Genomic DNA, 11,460 nt, shown 5'->3' with positions numbered 1-11,460 from the left:
TTTTTTATTACTAAGTTTTTCAGTTATATAAATATTTAAAATATAATAATATATACACATAATTAATATAATTTTAAAATATTTATTAATTTATAAATTAAAAAATTTAATAATTAATAAAATGTATCATATTAATATATGTGAAATTATATAGTTTTAAAAAATATTTTTAATTTTTGTATTTTTATTATTTCATAAATATATATATATATATTGAGTAAAGTTCTAATATATAATAAAATATATATAATTTCTTAGTTTGATTTAGACATGATGTGAACTAATTTTTTTTAATATTTATAATAATAAATAAAATAATATTTGAAATATAAATTTATTTAAATTTAAATAATTTTGTGTGAAATATTTTTTTGTTTATATTGAAAATAAAAATTTTATAAACTTATTTTAATAAAAAAAAAGTATAAATATAAAAAAGAGAGAAAATAAATTAAAGATAAATATTAATATATATATATATATATAAAGTTTTTTTTTTGATAAATAATTAACTCTTATTAAATTAATCGAAAGTTATATATAGAAAATTAATTAATAATAATGTAAAATAAAACTTACAAAATTAATACAAACCATTGATTATATAGATATTAAATATTAATAACAATTTATAAAATTTAAATTTATAATTAAAAAGATCTAACAATAATGCAATTTGTTAAGAAACACTAAAAGAACAAACTAAATGAGTTCTTAAATAATGAGTGTTGAAGTAGAGTAACTCAAATAAACTAATAAAACAATATAAGGAGAATCTTTACCAAATATTATGAGCGGTAGTTGAAATTATCTACATATATGACCGAAATAATAAGAAATTTGTACAAATTATGAGAGAATATCTGTAAGAGAGCCTCCATATTAAAGATTAAATCAAATAACTCATTAGTGAAAACATTAAAATAACTCAAATCTGACAATTTTGTCTCATTTGCGGCTAAAAATGGGACAGACACGAACTCGAAAAAAATCACTAACACAATCGAAGGATATGAGTAGCAAACGACCCACCAAAGATTGTGAAAATTATTCGAATTATAAAAATCCGGGATAATTCGATCAGGCTAAATAAGATGTTGTATCGAACAAATTACAACACCAACTCAGATCTGAGTGGTGTAAAGAAAAAACATGGCACCCTCCAATGCTAGAAAACTAAATGCGGGATAATTCAATTAGGCTAAATAAGAAGATGTATCGAACAATATATCAAGCTAAATCTGGAATATTCGATCAGGCTAAATAAGAGGGTGTATTGAATAATATATATAAAGTTAATAGTGTAATGATAATATATACCACTTTCTCTTTCTTTTATATGTAGTAAAAAATTTGAGAAAAAGTTGAAAAGACCTTACTTATTGGTTAATGACTTTTCTAGCATCTGAGGTGCTTTGTTTTTCTTTTCAGCAATTAAATTTGAGTTGATGTTATACTTTGTTCGATGCGACATTTTATTTAGTCGGGTTGGATTTTTTATCCTAGATTTTTGTGATCCGAATAATTTTCCCAATATTTAGTGGATCGTTTGCTACGTATATCTTCCGATTATTTTGATAATTTTTTTCGAAGTCCGTGTTCATCCACTTTTTAGCACAAAGGAGATGAAGTTACCGGATCTAAAATTATTTTTCATTTTTCTAATAAAGAGTCACATAATAAGATCTTTCAGTCGGAGGTGTATCATTCCATTATTTATACGAGTTTCTCACTTTTTGACCATATATGTATATATGTAGATGACCAATTATAATTTGGTATGACCTTTTCCGACGTTACTTACCAATTCTCGGTCAAGGACAAAATTTAAGGTCACTCAGAATATTTTGTTGAGATTTTTCTGACACAATTTGACACAATTTGATTGAGTTGTTTGATTTTTCATCGTTACAAATCTTTGGAGTCGTCCTTAAGAAATTACAAGATTATTCGATCTTCATCATTATAATTTTTAGTTATTACAAATATGTCATATTATTTTGTAATTTAATTTTCGATAGGTAACTCATTGATTGAATGAATGAAAATTAATTTCTTTAAAAAAATTGAGAAAATTTCAATTATTAATATTACATTATATAAATTTTTCACAGGTCATATATTTAATTGAATCGGTTAGTATAAATGAGATTTATTCATATTTTTGTTTTATAAATATGAATTGATATTTTGAAAAAAGATTTAAGATGAAAATTAAATTTTATAAATAAAGACACATTGACATAAAAATTTATGTGAGAATGGACTAAACTTTTTAATAACACAAAATTAAGAAAATTCATATGTTAAATTAATAATTAAAATATCAAACTTACCATAAATATGTTTTTGAAATATAAATATTAAATTTATTAGATAGTACAATTACAAGAATACAATTACAATAAAATAAAAACTAAGACAAATTTTAAATGTTTAACTATTTGAACAATAAATTAGGATAATATTGGCAAGATATATAATTATATATGTATAAGTTATAGGCTAAAAGATATATGGATCTATAAATAATATAAGCTGTATAGGTTATTATTATTTGATTTGAATTATAAAAAAAATAAAAATAATATAATTCGCATATATTTTTATAAGAGGCGTGATACGGGAAACGAAACTGGGGGAACGAATCCCTGAGCGAATCCCAGTGGCAGGACACGTAGGTTAAAAATAATTTTTTGTTTTGTTTTTTTTTTCACGTAGGATAATTCCCCCTCATTTTAAACCCTCTCATTTCCTCTTAAACTTTATCTCGCTTCAATCTATCTCCTCTCAAAGCTCAAACGACAACGACCTCTCATCTCCGCTAAAACCCTCCCTCTCTTCAATCTATCTCCGCTCAAACCCTAACTCTAAGTATCTACTGCTATTCAAACAAAATCCACTCAAACCCTAATCCTAAGTATCTGCTGATCTTCAAACGAAATCTACTCAAACACTAATCCTAAATATCTGCTGCTCTTCAAACGGTATCCGCTCATCTGCTTCTTTTATTCAACTTCTTTTTCAAACGTTATTCAACTTCTTCTTATCCTATCTATAAAATGTTTTGTTACTAATTAGCATTTGGTTATTGTTACAGTAAGTATGTCAACAATGACAGAGAAGAACAGTAAGACTTTAGGTAAAAGAAAATCTTCAGATAGAGATGAAAGGTAATATGAACTTATCGTTGTTGTACTGTTTTCATATACTATGTTGTCCATTGTTGATAAATATTAAGCTTAAACTGTTAATATTTTGTTATATTGTGTGTTAAACTATGTTGTCATGTGTTTTTAGTTATATTGTCCTGTGTTTTTAGTTATGTTGTCCTGTCGATTACAATAATAGTGTCTTCTTTTTTATTTTGCAGAAAATTTAGTGGGGTGGTATATAACAGGAAGATTATCAAGAAGAATGTTGCTCGCTCTGACCCCCTACTAGTGCTTGCGAAGGCTGCTTCTAAATCCAAGACCACAACTCCATCAAAAACAATACAACATGAGTCTAAGAATTATCGGATGAACTTAACATACAAGACCATAAAGTTGTATGAAACCAAATTATCCGAAACATTAATGTAATGGTTTCATGTTAGTAGAATTAAAACATTTACTTGTTGTGAAGCAACAATTTGTACTTAACGCTTTAATGTGAAACAACAAATCGTACTTAACAATTACTTGTTGTAGAAATACAATATTTATGTACTCAGAACAACATAATAATAAACACATGACAACATATTACAAAATAAAGTACAACATGGTATAAGACACGGGACAACATAGTATTGGACAAATGACGACATAATTTTCGACACTAACGACATCCCAACCTTTGGAATTTTGACTTCGGTACATTGTGATGGTGCTTCATCCATAGGGCTACACAAAAATACAAAAAAGAGAAATCAACACAAAGAATACATGACAACACATGAACAACTTATTACAGTAATACCGGACAACATATTGGATAAAACACATGAAAATATAGTTTAAAACACGGAACAACATATTACAATAATATAACTGACAATAGAATATTAACATTTCGAGTAACTTAAATATTTACAACACATGACACCAGTGTATAAAAATACAGGACAACTTAGTTTAGGACACGAGACATCATAGTTTAAGACACGGGACAACATAAAACAAAACAGAGGACAACACAAGACAACAAAAATATTAAAAATTTTACACAGGTTTTTAAAAGTAACAGAATATTAACAGTCTAACTACATAAACAACAAAAAGATATACATATTTATGTCCCCAGTTGTTGGTAGGTTATTTTTAGAAATAAACGACATCCCAACCTTGGGAATTTTGTCTTCGGTACAAGGTGATAATGGTTCATCCATAGGGCTACATAAGACAAAAAAAGAGAAATCAGCACAAAGAATACATGACAACACATGAACAACATATTATAGTAATACATGACAACGTATTGGATAAAATGCAGAAAAACATATTGGATAAAATGCATGAAAACGCAAAAAAAAAATTAGTTTAAAACACAGAACAACATATTACAATAACACAAATGATATCAGAATATTAACATTTCAAGCAACTTAAATATTTACACGGGACAACATAATTTAAGACACGGGACATCATAGTTTAAGACACGGAACAACATAGAACAAAACAGAGGACAACACAAACCAACAAAAATATTAACAATTTTATACAGGTTCTTGAAAACAACATAATATTAACAGTCTAGATACATAAATAACAAAAAGATATACCTATTTATGTCCCCGATTGTTGATTCCTACTCATAACAATCACAAAATAACAGAAAACGTGAATCTATTGAAACAAACAGAAGAACAATAAAACAATGAAAAAAGTAAAGTATGATGGCAGAGAAGATATACCATTAGAAGAAGAAACTAAACGGACAGTCGGACAGTGACGAAGACGAATCTAAACAAAACGCAGATCTCCAAAAGTAGTGATATATTCAAACGAACAAAAGAACAGTAAGAAGTGCCACGACGAGGATAAAGACGAATCTAAAGAACGGAATGAGAAGAAACTAAACGGAGAGGATGAAGACGAATCTAAAGAATGTAAGGAGAAGATGATAAACAACGTGCCGGCGAGGGTGAAGAAAATGGAAGAATAAGAAGAATGAGGGTTTTGTTTAATAATAAGCGGGAGATGAGAGTTTGCTAGAAAGAGAAAATATAATTTTTTCTCTTTCCTCCATGGCATGCCAGCTGGCTTCGCTCAAGATTTCGTTCCCCTAATTCGTTCCCTATATCATTTCCCATTTTATAATTATATGTTTGATATATAGTCTAAGAAATTTAAGGGTAAAAGTGTTAATTAATATTTTTTTATTTTTTTAAAGTTGATGTATTATTATAAATATTTGTATATTAAAAAATATTAATCATTTGTATAAAATAAAATATCAATAATAATAATTTCAATAAAATAAAATTTGAAATTAAAATGGTATAACTATAAATGATAAATTAGTATCTGAAATAAATTGAGATAAATGATAAATATATGATTCTTGTTGAAATATTTTGTTAAATTTAGGACTCTCCTAAAATTTAATCGTTTTAATAACTATACTTACACTATTTTGTTAGATTTAAAATTTTCTACTAAATCAAAAATAATTAAAATATAAAGTCAAAATAAAATAAACAATCATTTAGCATAAATGTTATATTTATTGATCTTATATTTATTAAAATTTAGACCAAAAATAAAATAAATATTTTTGGATAAATAAATCTAAAATTAGATAAAAATAAAAGTCAAAATAAATAATTATTTAAGATAAATGTTCAATTCATTAATCCCAAATTAAGGTCAAAATAAATTAAATAATTATTTTAAAAAAAATATTATATCAATTAACCCTAAAATAAATATTTATAAATTCATAAAATAAAATAAAAAAATAGACAAAAATAAATTTTATGTTTATTAATTAATTTGGTGTATTTTTCTGATAATAAAAAAAGACAAATGACTAAACATAGCTAAAATTAGTTGACCCAATGCCTAAGCCACGCGGAGGTCAAACGTGACCAGACAGATAGGGCAGCCAGACTGACGGAAGGACCTGGTACGCCCAATGCAATGAAACTCAGATGGAACGCCCATGCAGTTCCCAATGCGCAATCGCGACCTCGAGTTGTTTTCTTGCGACATCAAATAAAAATGACAAATTTATTTGAAAAATTAGTCCATCCTTATCTTAGTCGTTTCTCGACATAACAAGAAACGAAAAAAAAAAACGAATTGATCACATTACCTTTGTCATCATTTCACCTACAAGTCTAGCTTGTCCCAATACTTATGTTGATAGAATTCTGTCGGACAAGTTGCAATCATTGATAGTCTTTTGTCCGGAATTCAACCAACTCAAGCCACAATCGATCTTGGTTGGGTATAAAAGTGAGCTCTAGGTAGAGACGAATAGGGGTGGGTCGGTACGGTATACCTTGATTTTTATCAAATACCTTATACCTTATCAAAAACTTTGGTATACAAAAATCCATACCTTTACTTTTACCTTACCTTGATTTTGGTATATATTTATTTCAATATACTTTAATTTTGGTACGGTATCGGTATTATACATTTGATACCTAAAATCATATTAATTTAAAAAAAAAATCAAATTAACATAGTTACTATGCAACGTTACACAAAACTAAAAATTAAATATATTTATCATAAATTAAAATATTCTTTTTAAGATCCAATATTTGTAAAAAGAAGCCAATATTAAAAATTAAAGTTAGTTAAAAAATTAGAGTTAACAAGAATAAACATAAGTATAGTCTTCAAATTAGACTAAAGTGGAGGCGAGAGAGTAAAATTCAGAACGATCTTCAATCGTATTTGTATCTACAAATGTGTTTTATAAATTGATAATGCAATTCATGTTAGATAATAATAAAATTGATAAATATTAGTTAATTTAGATTTAACTAATAAAAAAATTCACTCTTCAATTTTTTTAATTTTCTTAAACAATTCCAGTTCAATCATCGGTAAGATATTTCTATAAATTAAATTCTTCTCATTTTAGTCAATCATTTGTGCACACTAATATTTTTACCATTATGAAGACTCAAACTGTTCTTAAAAGGATCAACTATCATTTTAAGTTGAAAATAGACTCGTTAATAATTATTAAGGATGAAATTGCAAAAATTTTCTTGGCAATAATTAAAATGATTAGATATCAAGTTTCACTTCCTATAGATTGAAAATTTAGTTAGAATCTTTTTTTCAACCTCATCGATAAGATAAATATTACATATATTAAATAATATTTCAGTATAATTATATATAATTAAAAATTATAATTCTATAATTAAATTAATATTAAATCTATTTATTTCTTTATAAGTATTTATAAATAATATTTCGGTATTACAGTATATTTTTATATACCAAAATTTTAAAAATTTTATATACTTTTAACGTAACAATAATTTCAGTATCGGTATCATACCTTATCTTTTTTTGGTATACTTTAAAAATCAATATTTTTGATATATATGAGTACGATACTTTCGATATATTTTTAAAATCGGTATTTTTTCCACTCCCTATACACGAAGGACAAGAACCCAACCTTAAGTCATTAATCAATCTCCATCAACCTATTAAAATTTAAAAGTTGTAAGATTTTTTTTATTTTAATTTTTTTTTATAAAGATTCTAAACTCAATTTTGGTTCATTTTAAAACTTTAACAAAGAGTTTATATGCATTCTCAAACCCATTGTACCATCCTTCATTATTTTCGACAATAATAGTAGATATCGACATTTATTTAATATTTTAAATTTTAAAATGTCAAATTTAAAAATATGTTTAAAATTTGGAAAAATAATTGAATATGTAAAATATAAAAATATAATTATGTAAATAGTAATTTTTTTCACTCTTCTAAATTCATTATCCATATAAATATTTTTTAAATTAAAATTTCTTTGATCAAATTCACATTATTTGATTACCTAAATTCAAAATTTTAAAGATTGAAAAATGAAGGTGAACCTAAATTTGATTATTGAAATTGTCAGATTCAGGTAATATAACACTAAATCTGGTTCATTAACCCAATCTTAAAGTGAACGCCATCTTTTCAGCTCTAGAAATGTCTATATCCATCACCTTTTCAGCTCTAGAAATAATCCAAATTGTCATTCTTCTTGCACTACTACTTCTCATTCATTGCATCTTCGTTTTGCTACGGAGGCGTCTGTAAGTGAGTTATCTTATATATAATACATATATACATATATACATGTCGTGTTAGTTAATTAGTCGCTTTCTGCACTTTCTGAATCAACTTTGCAGGTGATCAAGCATGGGAACAAAGTTTAGAGCAGCAGTTATCACTCTTTTTCTTTCATCACTCCTTCTTCCGCTGGTGTTTTCTGAATCCAACGATGGATTCGTGAGAGTTGAACTGAAAAAGTTTAAGTTAGATGAAAACAATCGGAACGCTGATCGACTTACCAGGCAAATACTGGATTCTAAAATTGCTCGCGGCATTGTAAGGCTAAAGAACTACCAGAACATGCAGTACTATGGTGAGATTTCAATCGGTACACCACCACAGAAATTCACAATGGGTTTTGATACAGGAAGCTCTAATTTGTGGATAACTTCCTCAAAGTGCTACTTTTACGTAAGATTGATCATATTTATACACAAGATTAAACAATGAGGGGAGAAAATTATGTTAAATTTGCTTCTATGTCTGCTGCAGCGTGCATGTTATTATCATTCCAAATACTATGCTCGTCGATCAAGAACATATAAAGCGAACGGTTGGTGTCTGTTTCAACTTTTATAGAAATGACTTCATGTAAGCATGAAAGTGATATTGACTTGAAACATAATGTTGTTGGTTTGCAAAGGAACATATGCTATGGTAGGCTATGGTAAAGATTCAATATCTGGCAAGATTAGCCAAGACAATGTTTTAGTTGGTGGTTTAACAATTAAGAATCAGGTTATTATATATATACAACATAACTTCTCATAGACTTTCCAAATCATCATTTCTTTAATACTAATACTAATACTATACTTAAGTTTACTACAACTATAGGACTTCATCGAAGCAACAAAACTGTCCGGTCCTGAGCATAAGAATACCAAGTATGATGGCCTTCTTGGCCTTGGATTTCAGGAGATATCATCTGGACGTGTTGTTCCAATATGGTATATACTATCTTATGTTTAATTAAAATTAGTTGTGATATTCCTCTTAAGATAAGGAGTAACCACTCATATTTGTTTGCAGGTACAACATGATGAACCAGGGTCTGGTTCAGAATCCAGTGTTCTCACTTTGGCTTAATAGAAACACAGAAGAAGAGGAAGGAGGTCAAGTTGTGTTTGGTGGGATTGATCCAAAGCATCACAAGGGGGACCATACTTATGTCCCTGTGACCCGCAAGGGTTATTGGGAGGTTGGGAAACTTATATACACATTTTTATTTTTTATGGTTGTATTTTTATATCCTTATAGTTTGTTTGCTCTACCAGTTTGATATGGGTGATGTCTCTGTCAACGGTAAACCAATAGGTAAGCTCTTTCATAGGTTATTTCTTAAACTAAGATATATTGTTTAATCGGGAGGTCATGTTGGTGTAATGAACAAAAGAAGAGGTGAGAACATTGTCATTTATTGACTATAGAGTACATGACTATAGAGTACATTTTTCAGGTGTTTCTGGTTTTTCTGCAATGGTGGATTCTGGAACTTCTTTGTTGTTAGGTCCAACTGTATGTAAAACTGAAAATGGTTTTATTTTATTGGTCATGCAATGACAGATAAATAATGAATGATTTTCATAAGTGTAGGTTGTGATTACCATGTTAAACCATGCAATTGGAGCCGAAAGAGAAGATAACCCTAAATGCAAGTCAATTGTAAGAATGTATGGAAAAACCATTTTGAACATGCTCCTAGTAAAGGTTTGTTATTTTTGTTGTTGAAATATGATATTCCTTAAAATACATAAATACTAATATTGTCTTAACTTTTAATAGGAGAAACCTAAGAAAATTTGTCCCCTAATTGGATTATGTCGAGTTGATGGAAAGAAAAGTAATAATATAAGAACATTTCAGTGCAATACTTGTGAATTGATAGTTGTGTGGATGGAGAGTCAGTATAAGAGGAATCATACAGAAGACTGTATTTTAAACTACATTGATCAGGTAAATAATTATTATTCTTACATAAAATAATTAAAATTAACATGTGAATCAAATAAATGATAAAAAGAATGTTTACATCAGCTATGTGATTCGATGCCAGCAAGGCAGCCATCACTTGTGAATTGTTTGCAAATTTCCTCCATGCCTATAGTTTCATTTTTAATTGGTGGTAGAAATTTTACACTCTCACCTAAGGAGGTAAATATATTTCTATCTTATTTATCTTAATTGTTACATATTTTATGTTCTTATTGATAAATATTTAATTTGTCCTGAATCAGTATGTATTGCCAATTGGAGGAATTGCTTGCATAAGTGGTTTTTCATCCTTTGATATTGCTCCTCCTCTGGGACCTATCTGGTTTGTCATCATATATTTCTCTTCTCTTTTATTGCAAAATTAAATAAAAAATTGAAAAAATTATTAATGAAATTAAAAAGGTAGAAGAAATCTCATACTTAGTAAGATCTTTAATAGCTTATTCAAATACTTTTTTATTTGAATTATATTAGTGTGTTAAGATTTATTTTTATTTTTAAACATTAAAATGTTTAATTTGAGATCTTTGATGTTTTCGTCAAATTAAAATTTTTTAGTTTAAAAAGTTAGAAAATATAAATCATCAATTTTCTCCTAGTCTATCAAACTTGTTTAGACAATTATGTATTAATTTATTAATCTTGATTATGATTAATGTGATCTTTGAAGGACTTTGGGGAACGTATTCATGGGTCGTTACCACACAGTATTTGACCATGGAAAAATGAAAGTTGGATTTGCAGATGCAGCATAATAATAATAATAATAATAATAATAATAATAATAATAATAATAATAATATTGGACACAGTGTTAAATTCATTTATTTTGAGAATGACAAATTTGTTTAATTTACAATAGTTATATTCATATTCAGTTTATTGTTGGGTTATCAATTAAATACTCTTCAGAATAAACATACATTAAATTAAATAATTAAATACTAAAATTTTACCCTCCAATTTATAAATATTAAATAATATTTTTTTTTATAAATTTTGTATTCATAAATTTAAAATAATTATCAAAATAAAATTAAATAATTATTTGAGAATAATTATTGTATTAATTAATTCTAAACTAAGGTCAAAATAAAATTAAATAAATAATTTGGAAAATAAATATAAATTAAATTCTAAATTAATATTAAAAGATTTCAAATAAATCAAACAA

At 26.7% G+C, this 11,460-nt stretch overlaps 1 protein-coding gene across 1 annotated transcript; it reads left to right on the top strand.

Moving 5' to 3' along the window:
- Window positions 1-8,378: 8,378 nt before the first annotated feature.
- Window positions 8,379-11,041, top strand: LOC124936493 (aspartic proteinase A1-like). Its single transcript, XM_047476997.1, has 12 exons — window positions 8,379-8,702; window positions 8,784-8,844; window positions 8,935-9,029; window positions 9,129-9,241; window positions 9,324-9,492; window positions 9,569-9,608; window positions 9,751-9,809; window positions 9,888-10,001; window positions 10,077-10,247; window positions 10,329-10,445; window positions 10,529-10,608; window positions 10,957-11,041. The coding sequence occupies exons 1-12, from the start codon at window positions 8,379-8,381 to the stop codon at window positions 11,039-11,041; spliced, it is 1,428 nt and encodes a 475-aa protein (XP_047332953.1).
- The last annotated feature ends 419 nt before the right edge of the window (window positions 11,042-11,460 follow it).

Source organism: Impatiens glandulifera, chromosome 4 (genome assembly GCF_907164915.1).
Source record: "Impatiens glandulifera chromosome 4, dImpGla2.1, whole genome shotgun sequence".
In the NCBI taxonomy this organism is placed as follows: domain Eukaryota; kingdom Viridiplantae; phylum Streptophyta; class Magnoliopsida; order Ericales; family Balsaminaceae; genus Impatiens; species Impatiens glandulifera.
This window is presented reverse-complemented; position numbering and strand designations above follow the sequence as displayed.